This window comes from Amaranthus tricolor, chromosome 1 (assembly GCF_026212465.1).
Source record: "Amaranthus tricolor cultivar Red isolate AtriRed21 chromosome 1, ASM2621246v1, whole genome shotgun sequence".
NCBI classification, from domain to species: Eukaryota; Viridiplantae; Streptophyta; class Magnoliopsida; order Caryophyllales; family Amaranthaceae; genus Amaranthus; species Amaranthus tricolor.
The window spans coordinates 15,183,479-15,200,953 of record NC_080047.1 but is presented as its reverse complement, the minus strand read 5'-3'; the positions used below and the strand labels follow the sequence as shown (position 1 = coordinate 15,200,953).

At 32.5% G+C, this 17,475-nt stretch overlaps 2 protein-coding genes across 3 annotated transcripts in view; both read right to left on the bottom strand.

Moving 5' to 3' along the window:
* The window catches only part of LOC130805538 (protein argonaute 4B-like), a 33,629-nt gene extending 17,358 nt beyond the window's left edge, over window positions 1–16,271 (bottom strand). The window contains exon 1 of the mRNA XM_057670324.1: window positions 16,220–16,271. The gene's annotated coding sequence lies outside the window, so the exon portion shown is untranslated. The remainder of the gene's footprint in view (window positions 1–16,219) is intronic.
* Window positions 10,241–16,838, bottom strand: LOC130805528 (protein argonaute 4B-like). Of its 2 annotated transcripts, none has more exons than XM_057670301.1 (24): window positions 16,757–16,838; window positions 16,220–16,277; window positions 15,016–15,252; window positions 14,730–14,935; window positions 14,417–14,644; window positions 14,200–14,336; window positions 14,013–14,110; window positions 13,830–13,927; window positions 13,571–13,733; window positions 13,364–13,480; window positions 13,154–13,261; window positions 12,927–12,989; window positions 12,738–12,851; window positions 12,492–12,657; window positions 12,297–12,409; window positions 12,078–12,215; window positions 11,868–11,998; window positions 11,714–11,779; window positions 11,503–11,566; window positions 11,304–11,415; window positions 11,143–11,216; window positions 10,903–10,997; window positions 10,803–10,834; window positions 10,241–10,700 (listed from the first exon to the last, which is right to left on the bottom strand). In XM_057670301.1, exons 3-24 carry the CDS (start codon window positions 15,244–15,246, stop codon window positions 10,525–10,527), a joined length of 2,730 nt encoding a protein of 909 aa, XP_057526284.1. In that variant the 5' UTR covers window positions 15,247–15,252; window positions 16,220–16,277; window positions 16,757–16,838; the 3' UTR covers window positions 10,241–10,524. The 2 variants fall into 2 exon arrangements, with proteins under 2 accessions (XP_057526284.1, XP_057526289.1); XM_057670306.1 differs by having other exon boundaries at window positions 15,016–15,249.
* Between the last annotated feature and the right edge of the window lie 637 nt (window positions 16,839–17,475).

Below are 17,475 nucleotides of genomic sequence, written 5' to 3'. Positions count from 1 at the left end.
CCGTTTTTGCACAAGTTTTTCGCAACTTTGTGAAAATTCGACCATCAAATGTTCAAATTATAATTCCAAAATAAGGGCAAAACATATAACTATCATATAATTATAGTTTAGAAATGATTAATTATGAAATATCACAAAGTTCATGAATTCAATCAAATTGGGAAAAATCTAAGGTTTGAAAAACGAAAATGAAATTGCATTTTTGGGTTTGAATTAGTCAATCAAACAACAATCTAATTGTTGGGTAATCTAATTCAAACAATAAAAACAAATTTTCGAAAAAGAATTATACTAAAATCACACTTTTAAATCTTGATGTTAAAATTTGGTAAAACACCAAATGACGTGAAGAAGAATTGTGTTTCAAATTTCCTTTTTTTTCTTTTTTTTTTTTATTAATTTTTTTTTCATTTTGCTTTTAACTTTCTTGAATTATAAGTGTCAAATACATCAAAATAACTCAATTTATTATTTTTATTATCATATAGTTTAAAATAATAAGTACTTATAATAATTAAAATTCAATTTTAATTATATATAGTTTCAATCCAACTTAATTAAACCTAATTTTAATTATACAATCATAATCCACATTTTAATCTCACCGAATTAAATCAAAATAAAAAAATGCATATTTTCATATTAAAATATGCAAGAGGCTAACTGTAACTGATACCATTGTAGGAATTTAGATGCATTGAAATTTCAAGAAACATATTTCTTTACCCCTAAAACAGAATCCCATGCATATATTAATATATAAAAAGTATATATAAGATCATATCCTCGATGTGTGAATTCCACGTGGTACGACCGAGTATGTAATGTCACCAAATGAGATTAGAACTACAAGTGTCGTTGCTCTAGTATTAGTCCACAAGCATCAATTGGATCACCACGTATGCTAGTACAGAATAAGAAATACTAATACTCTTATTACTTTTAAGTTAGAGATCGGTAGAGAGAAATACCACACAAGGTTATGAAAATGATGAGCAAAGTGCATCTATTTATACATAAGTGCAACACCTCTTCACATACCCATTTGATGGTTACATATAACATTTATATGTAATAATCAAAATGAATTAATTTTGTGTTTTAATTCCCAATTAAAATATATCATCAATTCATACTAATAATTCCTTCACTAAATAGTCCCAAGAGCATCTTATGCAATTAGTATTGTTTTATCCAATTGGTAACTTATATATGTGACCTTATAGGACTCGATAATAATAGCAGTATACTAATCTAATTAATATACAGATCAAAGTTGGATTCTAGCAAAATACTATGACCACCTAATATAATCGAATGTATTAATCTCCATATTATATCCTATTTATATTTTAGTAGTTACACTTAATAATTAGGACACTTATTTCCTTCAAAAGCTATATGTAATATTATTTTTTCAAAGAAAAAATTAAAATTAAAGATATTAAAGGTTACAAACATAGTTTAATGGCTTTACATTAAACTCATTTTAAGAAGTTTTTGCTCTCAAAACGTAAACATACTTATTTATAAATGATCAGATAACGTTTTTTTATCTCCACTTGGGTTTTTCAAGTTGCTTATTCAGTTAGTTGTTAGCTTGTCCATGTTATCTCAACTAGCTTGATTTCTTTCAAATGTAAGGATTTTATCTAAGGTTGCATGATATATGTAAGGTCATAGACTATATATATATATATATATATATATATATATATATATATATATATATATATATATATATATATATATATATATATATATATATATATATATATATACATATAGTCTTGTATCTATCAAGTTTATGTATATTTTTCTTAATTGAAATCAAAAAAGTTTGTATATATTATATTTTAGGCGTTTTGTCCTCAAAACTTAATCGTAAACTAAATAAGTCTTAAAATGTATTAAAGTTTAAAACCCAAATCCAAATTTTTATTAAAGTTCATTAACATGCAAAAATAAAATGTAAGAAAGACAAAGAAAAACTTTGAAAATTATTAAATTGAGTAATTCCAACTTTATCCGTAAAATAATTAAGATTGAAAAACAATTTGTGAAGCTAACATCACAATCAATTATTAATTGATATTTAATAATGAAAATTATATTTTTCAATTTTTAATTTGATGGGATGTGAACGTTAGTATATCAACTCTTTACCCTGAACCTATTTCAATAATAGGTTGTCACCTCAAATAATTCAAGATAAATAAGGTAGTCTCAAGTAACCACACAACCCTGTTACTTGGATCACAACAATTTGAAGGAAGACCAAACATCATTTGTATAAAGTATAAAAAAGGAAATATGTGAACAGCTATATTGACCAAACGAGATAGTCTGTTCAACGCCCAAATCATAACAAGTATAAAATGGTGATTTGACAATTGAGATAACAATTTAATATACTTGAAATATATAATTGTTGAAAAATTTATGAATGTATAATGTATATTTCATTACCTAATTGCGTACTTGTAACTAATTATTAAAATATATTCAAACAATTAAATCACCCTTTTAACATTAATTGGTGACAACAAAATTTAATATCATAAATATTTTTTCACTCACATCTAATGGCATTTTATTACGTCTCAAAGTAATAGAAGTATAACAAAATAGTACTACATATAACATAATTTAAATAATAAATAGGTAAAGTATATTAAAGAAACAAAATAATTCATCTCATTTAGAATGAAAAATTAACGTACATTAGAGCAGGAAGTGGGCCAACTTATTAAACCATGCACGTGGAGCTTGATTAAGACCCTTATAGAGCTTTATTCAATTTGCAAATATAATTTGGATGAACAGAATCAACAAAATCCGATGGTTGATGCATAAAAACATCCTTATGACACTATTATGGGTGGTTATAGGCGGGTTTGGAGTGGATCCGGCCAGATTCGAACCAAACCCATTTATTTTTAATGAATTCAAACACTGATCCGAATAATAAGGGTTTAAAATTTTCAGACCCAGACTCAGATCCAAACCCTCCAGAATATCATGAGTCTAAAAAGAGTCTCTTGACTTGTTAAATTTAAGTTTTTTATAAGTAATTTTTTCCTATATATTTTTGTGAAAGAATTTATTAACGTATTTTACAAATATTTAATATCAATTTAACATTCATAGCTCATTCATTTATGCTTAAATACAAGAAACAACTTAAACAAAATGTTAAAAGTAAACACTAGCAGAAGCGGTTGCAAAGACGACAGTACAATCAATGGGTGGTGTTGAATAAATCTGATAGTTCACTTCCTGAAATTGAAGTTAAGATTTTAGAAAACACACTTCTTGAAAGACTTAACTGCAAGATAAGAAGGAATTTTCACCAAGTTATATATTTTACCGTAACAAATATATACGATTATTTAATAATTATCTAGGTCTGGGTCTACGGGGCGGGTCTAGGATCCGGTTCTGGTTTCGGATCCGGATCCAAAGTCAATTATTTTTTAGATCTAAATCCGACCCGGATCCAAAGGATCTTAAAAAATAAGACCCAAACCCTAAAAAAGGGACGAATCTAAAGCGAATACAACAGGTCCTAGATTCATGATCATCCTTAATCACCATTTAAAAATGCATCATTTACATTAAGTTGTCGCATAACCCAGCCACGAGATAAAGCAATGGAGAGAACCACACGTATGGTGGTTGGAATTATAATAGGAGATAATACACCCTTTCTTCTTGATTGAACCCCTTCTTTGCAACTAAACATGCTTTGTAACTTTCAATGCTGCCATCAGGACTATGTTTAATGCAATATACCCATTTGCAACCAACAACATTACCTTTTAGAGGACAAAGAACAAAAGTCCAAGTAGAAGTACGATTAAGAGCAGCAATTTTAGTAGCCATAGCATCTTTCCAGTGAGGATTAGCAGATGCAGCACGGTAAGAGGTGGGTGTAGAAGAAGAGGTATGAGTAGTGGTATTGACACCATAAGATTTTTGGTTTAAGAGATTAAGTGCGGGCACAACCTTAGTTATCAGAATCCTGATTCTGATCTACAATTCTACGATCTTACGATTTAAAAATAGGCGACCAATCCAAATAGTAGGTAGGTTCTTAATGCGATAGAATCGTGCGATCCTACCTAGCTCAAGAATTTAGGTTGTAAGATCATAACATGATTCTACGTTTTGATCATGATATGGGTAGTTTTAATCGCAAAATATTTTCATATAATACAGATTTCACTTACGTACAAATATATATTTAAATAATTATGTCAATACCGTTATAAAATTTAAGTTTTTCTTGATTTGCAGTTTAAAAATGATTATTAAAAGTAATTTTTTGCAAAACTTAATAAATGAAGAGATAAAGGAAGAGAAGCATGAGTCTACATACCATTCAGAATCCCGAATAGTTGAAGTGGATGCAAAATTTTCTTGAGGGCGAGAAGGAGACTTCCGATTAGGAGGGTACTTATCATTGTACTGATTGTAGCAATTTCTAGCTTCATGGCCAACTTTATCACAAATCTGACATATAGGGCGAGGCTTGCCTGTAGAATTTTGTGATGATTTATGGCCAACGAATGAGTTAGTATTTGAAGCCCACGAGATCAAGAGGATCCAATGAGAATGATTTTCTGAATGATTATGGAAGGAGTTGTATGAGCAATATTCACAAAAGGTTGAATACTTAAAAGAGTTTTTTCAACAATTTTGGCTTCTTCTTGAAGAAGAGCGCAAAGTAATTCATCAAAAGTAAAAGGCATTGGACAAACATTAATTGTTAGAGTAGGCTAACGAATGCGAAACCGTGGCCCTAAAGATAACACGAAAGGTAAATGACCATGGCTTGAAGGTTCAGTAATGAACCATGGTTATATGCAAGTATGTATTAGGTGAAAGTATTAGGTGATTTAAGCAATAAAAGTAAATGAAACATTAACACCAAGATTTAAGGTGGTTCACCATTAATGAAACTACATCTATCATCCTAGTTTAGTGTATCATTATGTGTTTAAAGGATAAAAGAGCTTGAAAGCTCATTATAATATTGAAGGAATTGCATCAATGGTGAGCGTATGTGTGAGGTATGCATTGTGTAGAGAATAAAGAGAGTATGGTAAGTATAATGGTAGCTTGGCTCTACACACTACATAAAACACTACAACAATATATAGACAAAGGGAGACTTGGGACTAAAGAGTCAAAACAGATTCAGGAGGTTCAAAACAGCAAGCAGCAGGCTTCTGACAGCTTTTTCAGCTTGCTTGCACAGACCCTATGGTCTTCCCTATGCTTCTATGTAGCTGCATTGCGTTATGTACCAATGACAAATCCATGTGAACGCATTTCCATATACTTATTTTATGCATACAATGAGGGTGTGTACTACTTCATGAATTGGAGTATCCAATACTATTCATAATAATGCATATTTAAAGGTCTAGTAATCATAGGTTGTTACTTTAACCTTTAAGACTAAATTCTTCTATACTTAAATTGTCCTCTAACATATGACTAATTTATGCAAGATTCAAGTCACACTTCTTTTAAACTTGGAAAAAATTATAAGATGGACCACGACCGACAATAATATCATAAAGAAGTTCATTTTCAGTCAATGGCTGCAAAGCAGCAGCAAGATCATCAACAATTTTACGTTTGAACTCAACATATTCAAGAATAGACATAGCACCAAGATTATCAAGATCGGGATTCTACCTAGGATCGTTGAAAGGGTAGGATCGAAATTAGTAGAATCGGATCGTAAGATCGTGTGATCCTACAAATATGCATTAATGTGCTTTGGAATACTTATTATCAATTAAATTTGTTTTTTTCAAATTTTAAGGTGTAAGTAAAAACTTATTTGACTTTATCTATTAAATTTGAAAAAGAATACTTTTACTAATCAATTTAAATTGCAAAATAAAATTTTATAAAAGTATTGGTATAATTATTTTAATTATATATTTATATATAAGTGAAATCTGAATTATATGAAAATATTTTACAGTTAAAACTATTCTTGTAGGATCGTAGTGATCCTATCACTTAAATTTTTTAGCTAAATAAGATCGCACGATTCAACCATTAAGATCCTACATTCCTACCTATGAAAATATATATATAATGTTAATGTATAACACAGTTTCAATCAATCTTATTAGTGGTCACTAGAAAGCTTAATTTGGGGTAACTACAACTGAATGTAGGATAACTGTATGTGATTAAGTATGTGATTAGTACAAGTAGCAATCTGATTAGGGCTCACTAAAAAGCTTTACAAAGGATGATTATAACTTAATATTAGGGTAAATATGAGTGTAGGAAACTTAATGTATAACATAGACATATAGAGAACATGTTTGGAACACTTTTAATAGCCAATGCAAGCATGTAGCATTAGTCCAACTAAATTAAGAACATAAAGGAGGTTTCAACCAACCTCAAAGTTTCTTGGAGCACAATTATCACTTTTTCTTGGAGCACACTAATTAAAAATATCGATCCATAATCGACTACTTCAAGTCAAGGGGGTTAAATCACTATGCTTGAAGTCATAGAAAAACTTTATGAAAAAAACCTCTAGTTATGTATGGTAATAGATCAAACAATTGGTCATCTTAAAGCATCAACGACCCGTTTTGTAATCGGTACTAAATGGTGAAAATGGTTATGAAAAGTTAGTGTAATTTTAACAGAAATATCTTTTGATAAATTTAATGATCATTTTTATTAATAGAGACCAGTTCATAGGTCGTTGATAATATGACTAGGTCCTTTCTATGCAATACATTTATACACCTTAAATAACATTAATGACTAGCAGTAGTAGCAAGTAAAGGGTAGATCTACAAGTAATCAACTATGTGACAATTAGTTTTGAAGTCAATAAAGATTTTAATATTTGTTTTGAAGAATTAAAGATGATTCAAATTGAAATTATAAAGCTAAAGACTAGAATTTTGGGGATTAATTCTTTGAATTACTAAGGGGATGGGTTAAAAATATGTTTTTGACTAAGTTTTATGATGAGAAAAGTCTTTCGATAATAGCTTCACTACTTCCGGGTATAAGAACTACATAGTTATTAATATGATTAAGGAGATTTGGCTTCTGAACGTAAAACTTGACCACACTACTAACTTTCTATTATATGTACATGACTTCCAATTTATATTGAAACAAGAAGTAATCATACAAGATGGGCATGATACATCATTCTAAGGATGGACTAGGCCAATAGAAACGTTAGCTTTCGGACTACTCATTACTAGCATGAATTTTCATACATCACAAGTGTTCAACACATTCATACAACATGAATTGTCCATGGATAGAGATCAAAATGAAGTAGATACATGCCACTTCAATAGAGTTTCATACAATGGAACTCAGTACTCACATATTCAATAATATATATATATATATATATATATATATATATATATATATATATATATATATATATATATATTTTCAACCCATTCACCCCATAAGCAAATTCATTAGTTATCCACCTCCCTAAACTTTAGAAAGTAATCTACTCACTAATGTTTAATGAACAACAACACACATTTATGATCAAAACATTCATGATTCTTATGACGAACTAAAAGTAAAGGTTAGAAGAACTTACTCCCTCCACAATGGCTGAGTTAAGAATAATAATAACAAGAACAAGAACTCCAATATCAAATACACCCACAAGTTGTGAAAATCCAAATGCTTGATTGATCTGAAATGAACACTAATTCAAAGCTATTAATGTTTGTGAATTACACATACAACTATTAACTTGAAATATAGAATGAAAACTCTTAAGAGGAATTTTTTATGAAAACTAGAACAAGATTTTGAACTTAAGAACAAATTCTAAGAATACACACTTAAGATATGGTGCTTCTATGGTGCATTGATGTATTTTTTCTTTAGAAATTTGGAGTTTAAATAGCCAAATCCTAGAGACTTTCAACTTGCATTCATCATTAGCAGCAGCTTTATAAGAGCAAGAAGGCTTTGGCACGCAAGAGAAAAGATTAGAGGAGACAAGAGGCAAAAGATCACAGGCCAAAAAGCAAAATAGTAACTGCAGTACTGAATCAGTCCACTCGACTGGCGAGGGTCTACCGGTCAAGAGGCAAGGGTCGACTGGTCAACTGGTTCAAACCTGGTGCGCACTGCATTTTTGAAATGCCATAACTTAGTCGTTTCTTATTGGAATTAAGCGTGTGACCATTCAATTCAAAGCTAACAAACCCAAGTTTGATCTCCGTTAAAAACATATACCAAATTTCAAGTGTGGTGAAGGATATGATCATTTTAAGTGGACCCTTTCGCATTTAATGATCGATAATTATAGCACTTTGCTTCGGTAGGGCTTCTTTTCATTAATTTGACTTTCCTTTTGTCACCAATTTAATTCCTAACGTCACCAAGCCTCCGAGAGTAAGAAGATAAACATAATTAGTGCTTGTGATGGTTCAATAATGAAGGAAAACCTACAAAAATTGACAAAATAATAAGCACCATACCAAAAAAGCGTAAAATCCTTAAAAATAAGCATAACTGGACTAAATCAAAAGAATAAAGCATAAGGACGATATAAATATGAGTCAAAATTTGGGATAAAATGTACATAAAACATGTGTACCATTTGTTCTCTTTCAACAATCTCATTTTCTTCACAAATTAATTCCACACAAAACTTGCGAGGACTGTCCTTATGGATCGGCCCAAAAGCTAAAAATCGAAAAATAAAAATGCCTTGTCTTATAGAAATTAAAAAATAGAAATTCAATTTTGACCTTAAAGGTATCAATTTTGACATTAAAGGTATCAATTTAAAATTAAAGTAAACCTTAAATAGATTAATTTAAATAAAAATTTTGACCTAAAAGTGATCAATTTTAACGTTAAAACTGATCAATTTTTACCTAAATATGGTTCTTTTTCACAATTTTCGGACGGATGTAATAAAATGATATTATTTTATAGATGAATAATTAAACAACAAATGAATGGTCAATAGCACTATCAATAATAGTTTTAAAACATTATACTGTACAATTATTCTTATATGATGCAAATTATGGTTCTAATGGAACATAAGAGTACTTATTTTCATTAATCATCAATCAATAATAGTTGTACTGCTCCTCCCCCAACAGTTTCTATTCATAATGGATTTGAAAATAAAGTTGTAGGTGTAGTGTTTGCTTACCCTGGATGTAAAGGCGAAGGAAGTGTCGATCTGGAGTTATGTTTGCCAATTGATTTAATGAATGCTCTTGAAAATGATCAAGAGTTCATAGTTGTTGCCAGCTTAGTTACAAAAAAATTTCAATTTTGATCTAAAAGTGATCAATTTAGGACTTTAATGTGATCAATTATGATTAGTTATAACTTATAAAAATCAATTTTGACCTTAAAGATATCAATTATGACCTTAAACAGATCAATTACTGATCGCATATTGAGAAAAACTATAATTAGGCCGATTGGGCTATCAGTCTCATATTGAGATCATCGCTTGCAATTTCCACTGTATTATCATTTGACCATGTAGTAGGTGGTGGTAATGAAAAATTGTGAATAAAAAAACTTTTTTATGATCAAATTTTCATTTCAATGGGAATGACATGATACATATCAGGAAAATTTTCATTACAATTCATTTTCAGTACCACCAATTACTATCGTTAACCAAGTAGGTCGTAAAAGATTTTTTTTTGACTTCAAATGCTTAGTTATAACAAGAATCATTATGATGGAAGTAATAGCTAGAAGTTCTCTTAAGTATAATTTATAATTAGCTAACTCTTACTCCTTACAATTTCTAAAGTTTCAAGTATACTCTTCTTTTATTAGATGTTTGGATAAGAATTAAGAACAAGAAAGGGAAATAAAACAAAGGGAATAAAATATTAAATGGAATATTTCTTATTTGTTTAGAAATGAAGTGATAGAAGTGAAAAATAAAAACATTTTTTTCCTTTTCCGTTTGAATAAGTGAGAATTAAATTAACAACAATTATTTAATCCCTTTACTTCTCTTCCTTTTAAATTCATCTCCTCTAAAATTAATATCCAAATAAAAGAAAATAATACCTTCTTAAACAATCAAAGCATCAAGTTTTTACTCAGACTATCACAAAGAAATAGCAACAAAGCAATAAAAAAGTAGAAGGTAAGAAATAATTTTAGCGAACATAAACCCTAAAGACATAAATGGGATTGGCAACACAGATTTTAGTCACAAGTTCAACTGATAATAACTTAAAACGGCTAATGTGAACTCGATCAAACACGAGGTCAGCCGGTAAAAAAGCATCCAAAGCATTCTGTTAGGGAAAAACGTACTACCAGTCTACCACTACTGCTGTTGCCTTTTTACAAAAGTCAGGGCATCATTCATGGGATACCATGCCACTGCATAGAATACCAAAAGTGTCAAATCACTTTTAAACAAAAGCTAACAGCCCAACTTGACTTGCATAAACTTAATATTTACACCAATGAGGCAAGCCCTCATCAGCAGAAAAACATTGAGCTCGACACGTTTTCATTGAGCTTCGGAAGCTGTGGCACAGGTATCGAACCAGCTGAAGTCATACCCCCGTGGCTAGATGAGGTCTCCGAAGTGTCTTCAGACTTCATGAACTGTCCCATTTGTGTGGCTGCTAGATGGGCATAGCACACCGGGGCAACTGCACAAGTAAATGGCCAAACAATTCAATATTTTTATTGAGATTAAGGAGTAATATTAGATGTTGATATGTTCAAATTAAGTGAATAGATCGGACGCTTACCCACAGAAATAGCAGTGGTACTCCTCTGATACCTGTACAACACCACACATTAGCAGTTTGTTTTAAGAACCCACTTAGCAGTCAGGCATAAGATACATACACATAGGATAGGGAATTGACAAGCTCTTGCAAATCATCAGGTGAAAAACCCACTTCATCCAGCAGAACATGATAGTGGGTAGGCCTGGTTGTACCCTGCAAGCCAATCAATTGCAGTCAATGTTAGCGTTACAATGAAAAATTCATCGTACTGAGATCAATTGAGAACATGCTAAAGCTACTGCAACTGCTTAAAAAAGACATCAAACATTCCTAAAAGGCAAGTATGTGTTGTACTTACAATCATTCCTGCATGTGCACACATATAGAAGTCATATGTCCTTGGATGACATACACTGTTATCAACTACAGTACCTGCACGACACAAAAGGAGTAACATTATAAAATTGATAGCAGTAGACTACACAGCATCAGCATGTACACCAATAATACAGTATATACCTGGAGGAACATTTTCAGGAGCGCCCGGCTGGAAAAACTTTGTGTGGTGATTTTTCTGAGCAACAATCACCACAAACTTTGGGTTCCATTTCTCATCAAGGAATTTGCAGGACTGCATATTAAAGAATTTACAAATATTGAGTTGCTTTTAGATTAGCAAAAGACCAACAATAGGAAGTATGCTTAGTTATGAGAAAACCTCAATGATCTTGTCCAGCTCAATGTTCAGAACTTGATTGAACTGTGACTCGCTGACACCATCTCTACATTGATCAAGAAGAGAATAAGGAACAAAGTGCAGATATAATTCAGGGTAGGAACAACCTTCCATAACCCAATTCCGTTAAAAGGCCCTACCTTGAATGTCTAGGGGTAAAGGTAACTTACACAAGTCAAAATAAAACTCATACCTAAATATTATAATGTGTTCAGGCTTTCTCTTTCCTGAGCTCATGTAAAAATCAAGCAGACTTTCCCTGATAGAATAAGAAGACCAATTACTAAAATTTCAGGAATAATCACACAACTTTTGTGCCGATAGCACACAAATGAACACTCCAATACCTCATTATTCCTTCGTCTTCGGTATCAGATACGGGTTTGAACAGGTTGTCGATCATCTCAACTTTTGGTGATTGAGTCCTCACCGACGCTCTGTATCGTGAAATCAGGGGCCACTGCCTTGAGCTCACAACCTACAGAGCAAGCAGAATCAATAAGTAAAATGCTTTCTTGAGGGAGGGGATGAAGAGAAATCTACAGAAAGATACATACAGCAGCAATTGATGGCACATCAGAGTGTCCTGGTGATCCATGAGATACATCCATACCAAGAATGATTGTGGGAACCTTTGATATCAGCGGGATTGAAGGATTATGCTCCACAACCAACATTGAGTTGAGACCGCCAAGCTATACACAAAAAAAATATGAGATGCCACACACTTCTAATGAGAGCATAAAGAATTCACCAAATATCTTGTTAATCCTCACCTTGGCATTGATCTTCAAAAGAACATTAGTCAGATACTGATCATTAACCCGAGTGGGAGCCATGCATTGAGTCACAATTCCAAAGTCAGCAAGATTCTTTTTCTTCCAGGGGCCTACAAATCAAGTAGACATCTATAGCAAACACAAAACCTCAATTATGGATCTCAATTAATGCAGGTTAAAACAAAAAAATACCATAGAGGTCAGAGTTCTTTCTCTCTGGAAGAAGGCATAGAAGAAACTTAGGAGCACCAGGGAGTTTGGATTGTACATCCTCAAACATTTTCTCCACTCGTACAAGTGGTGGTGCACGTCGATTTTGAGGGCTCTCTTCAAAGACATCAAAAGGCGGCTCAATCCCCTAAAATTCATTTTCAGTTGAGTCTGATTCCAATTAATCAACTAAAATGAAACTTAAAAACATTATGATCTGACACTTACAATGCCTTTCATCTCAGCACATTTGATCAGATCCCTCACGAGATTCCTAGTATCACAACGAGCAGAGAAATTTACAACTGCCCAGCGCTCTATCTTGGCAGGTTCCACAAGTTTCTGCAAAAGCACATATTATGAGGAACGGAACATAGCAAGCATCAAACTTCAACTGTACTAATGTCAGAAGCACACCTTGTTGTTAAAATTCCAACGTCCATTACGTGGAAAGAACTCATCCCCGTTTCCAGCTTTCAACTGAAATCAAGTTAAAATAAGCAATTGTAAGAATTACTTTTTTGCTCAAAGCTCCAAAGATTCTGACGAAAAAACTCTAATTCTCAGTGGTAGACATGAAAATTAAGTAATATCAAGAAGAGAGCATGAGACACTGGGGACAAACATTTAGACCAGAAAATCACCTTAGGAGCTTGAAGAACGCGCCCATTAATTTGCGTGAATGAACTACTTATAGAGATACCACAAGATCGGAGCAACGGCTCGGCATCATAATTACTAACCTTCAAAGCCTGCATCAAGAAGGAGAAAACCAACTCAATAGCCAATCAAAGCATTTTCATAAAACTTCTATGACAAGAAATAAATGTAATCATAAGTATTGTGGCACCTACATGAGACAAAACACTCATTCTCTCTTGAGGCTTTTGTCTAGATTTCTCCACAAGTGATGCACGCTGAAGAGTAGATAAAGATTTTGTGTACCTCTGAAGTGACACAAGTGAACACAGCTGCAAAATAAAGTTGTAACAAATGGACAAATAAAAGTTACTACAACGAACTCAGATGAAACTCAGGTGCACCACAATATTCAAATTCACCTCCAGTGGGAAGTATGTTGGTCGCTTAGGCTTGCCGACATTGATGCACGGTAGATCAGCAGAGTAGCGCAACTCTATGTTGCGATGATTGACAAAGTAATCATAAACAGTGACTTCTGATTCAGCTTCACCATTATCATTACCTTTTTGCTTCAATGAAAACCTTCATTGAATGAACAAGAAGGAGACTCCATTAAATTGCTACAATCAATTGTTGTGAACAGAAGACAAAATTAATAAGAGAAGCAGGTAAACATACGTCTGATCTCTGCACGGCTTTTCACTAATCCCCGATATTTTGTATTCTTGGTTTGAAGTTGTGGTTTTGATCCTTAGATTCTTTAACATTCTTTTCGCCTGCAGCGTATTCACAGTTAAAAATAACGGGAGTTTCTAATACCAAAAAAATCAATAGCCGCATTAAGTGAAGCATTAATATTACCTTAGTCCAATCAATTGAGAATGGATCTCTAACGTTCTGGTTAGCAATCAAGAAATCGACAACAGGTCCTGGCTGGATAATCATAGTAGTAGACACATCTGTTCAACATCAAGTCAGGATAAGCACCAGCATACACACACAAAAATAGTAACTGTTCATAATAAAGCTAAGAATTGAACCCAATTACCTATGTTCAGAGACAAGCCTGACTGAGTGCCCCGAAAGCTAGAGTGGAACCCTCGACAACCAAGGACACCACCCCCTACATCTGCAAAGTTTTTAGGATCATTGTGGAAAAAAGATTGTCGCACTAGTAAACAACCCCTGAAAGAAGCAAAAATGTAAGAAAACAAGTGATGACAAACACAATTCAACATTTCATGGATCAAGTGACAAATCATTACTGTTTAGCAGCATGTTGTCTCAAGATGATATCAAGCACTCGCAAGGCTTCCATGCTATTTTCATTTTCCTGGCCACGTATCACATTTGCTATGGCCTGCATAGGAATCTTGGCAGCAAAACTAAGTTCAACTTTGAAAGTTTTTGAGTGGTACGGACGTCGTACTCTCTTTCGATCACCCTCGTTTGGATCATCACGCCCATCAGGACTTGCGTTACCATTATTATTCCTTTAGAGAACAAATTGGCATCAACCATTAGTAACAGAATTCAACTTCATAAAGAAAGAAGCTGTGGCAATTTACTATCCATTACCTAGCTGAAGTGACTTCATCCAGAACAACAGTAAACTCCAGCTTATTGCCTGGTAGTGCTCCTACAGTAAACAAACTCTTCTCACCATCATAAGCAAAGCTCTTGCCAGACAACTCCGTGTCATACGTTTCCTGTACCCTATCAAGCACTTTTCTGCCTACACCTTTAGCTTCTACAGGGCGACCATCCTCATACATGAGGTTGACCTGTGCATATTATGTAGCAGTATTAGCTATATTTACGATGGAAACATTTTAAGAGACACCAAAAAGGGATAGAAACATACACTGTAGTGAAAGAAATGACCGTCTACATTAGACACACTGACTTTAAAATGATTACTGAGCAACTGTATCTTTTGTCCTTTAGTACCAAGACCACGTCTAGCTATAGGAAGACGTTTCTTCTTTGGCGGATCTTCTGCTTTAATGGGAACAACGTCTGGGGGGATTTCAGCTGGAGGGGGTGGAGGTGGAGGCAAGGCTTCAGCCGATCCGTTTCCATCATGGGAATCCATACTCTTCTACAGGTTTTAGCCAACACAAAGCATGGTAAATGACTACAGAGACCTTTACATATACAACAGCTAGCAAATAGAATCATTGATCAATAACACATGATTCTTCCCTTTGAATTTTCCCCACCATATTACTGATCATGAAAAAGGTACAACATCATGATAATATAAAGACAATGTGCCAAAAAATTTACTCTTGCAACATGAAATAAGGGAAAAGAGAACATGACCAAATGACATTCTATTTGGAAAATCAATACTAAGGAAAACCATATAAGGAGGAAATGTCAACGAATTAAATATACTTTTAATTGCATAAGAAAAAAAGACCATATTAATCAAGGCAAGAAAAGCAAAAAGAAATTCATCATTTAAACACCCATTTCATGCACCAACTCAATCACTCAAGTACGCCTATGTCCTTATCAATTTTTACATTTGTACTAAAAACACTCAGCATAGAAAACAGAATGTAGTAAATTGAGATGGATTAGCAAAAGAAACTCGAACAATCGAAAACCTGAAAAGTACAAAACCAAAAAAAGCATCAACATAAACGAAGAATTACCAGTCTAGACAGATACTGTGCATTTATATTCTTCATTTACCCACAAATACGAAGAGGTTACAACACTAGAACGAATATTCCAACACTTAATTTTGTATGAAAGCATCAGAAATTTCCACAAATTAATAGTAACAAATGCCAGATACACATGCAGACTATCTCATTCTCAGGGAATGTTGCTAAATGCACCACAAATAGACCCTGTTTCCAAAAATAGTAAAGTAACAAAGAAAACACAAAATGCAGATTTGAAATATATGAGCCATTAGCAAAATACTTAAAACCCAGAAACAAGATCAAAGAAAAACCAGCCTAAGAAGATCTAAAGTATAGTCAATTAACACAATGAACGATAAAAGTTTGTACAACACAAATTTTTAACATGCACAGAATGAACAACATTACCAGCAGCCAAAATAAGTTATGCTTCCTAAACCTTCTCTGGCTCTCCAATACTACAACCCTGTCAAAATGCAATTACAATTGAGTCACTGAAATGATATTTTCTTGTCAAACACCAGACTTCTTCTATAAAAGATAAACCACAAAAAATAAAAAACGAAATTCTTGGGGTATCACAAAAATTCAGAAACAGATATCTCAAGAAAAGCAAAAAATGTAAACATCCCAAAAGTTGAAAAATAAAAAATAAAAAAAAAACAGCATTAAAATTTAATGGAGCGGAAACTACAAACAAAAACGGAGAAGCAGAAAACTAACAAAAAAAAATTCAAGAAAACTCACAAAGAGAATTTCGAAATCTAGAACTGCATTGTATTTAGTAAATCAAACCAAAAAAGAAAAAGGAAAAAAAAAAAAAACTACTCTGTATCAAACGTGAAATCACAGGAAAAACGTAGTCGAAAATCACAAACAAAAATCAAAAGATCGATTAGAAAAAAGAAAAAGAAAAAAAAGAAAATGACGAAATGGTTAACTCACACAGGACAGCAGAGTCAAGAGAGAGAAGGAGAGAGTGAGGTGAATGCTGACAGAACCCTAGAAAAAAATTTAAGGAAGAAATGGGCAAATAAATGGAAGAATGTATGACGAACTGAAAACCGTAAAAGCCGGTATCCGGTTTCCCCTTTTACCCATTACTATCTGCCTGTTTGGTAACTATTTATTTTATTAACGGAAGGAAATGTCCATTTTTCGATATTGTCGTTTGAATGCCATATTTAGTCTTCAAATTGTAGAGATTTACATCTTTTAAAAAAGAAATATGGATTTCGAAGAAGGGTATTAATGGTAATTCAGTATAGTGTTAGAAAAGGGTCTGTCACGTCTTTTGGGACTTTGGTTAAAGTGACAACATCGGTGATCTTTTATTTAATCACTATGGATTATGGATTATTGGGTAGCCACGTGGTGATGTCGTTTTCTTTATATTTACCCACCGCTTTTTGTGTTTTACTTATTTATTTTAATTATTTAATTATTCTATTCTTTCTATCTGAAATACAATATAATGGTACTATTTATCTTTCAAACTTATTTTATATATTATAGTTTATGTGTAAAAAAAATTCTAGTCAGATGAGATCTTATTTGAATCTTCTAATCGTATACTTTTATTATATTAAATTTTCATAATTTCCAACTATTTCTAACATAAAAATCCGCAACATATAGTGCACTTTGAGCTGCGGTTTTAAACC

Coding starts and splice junctions, on each gene's coding strand:
- LOC130805528 (XM_057670301.1), bottom strand. CDS start 15,246: ATGGATTCCCATGATGGAAACGGATCGGCTGAAGCCTTGCCTCCACCT. Junction 14,645..14,729: donor GATGAAGTCACTTCAGCTAG/GTAATGGATAGT, acceptor TGTTCTCTAAAG/GAATAATAATGGTAACGCAA. Junction 13,481..13,570: donor CAACATACTTCCCACTGGAG/GTGAATTTGAAT, acceptor TTTATTTTGCAG/CTGTGTTCACTTGTGTCACT.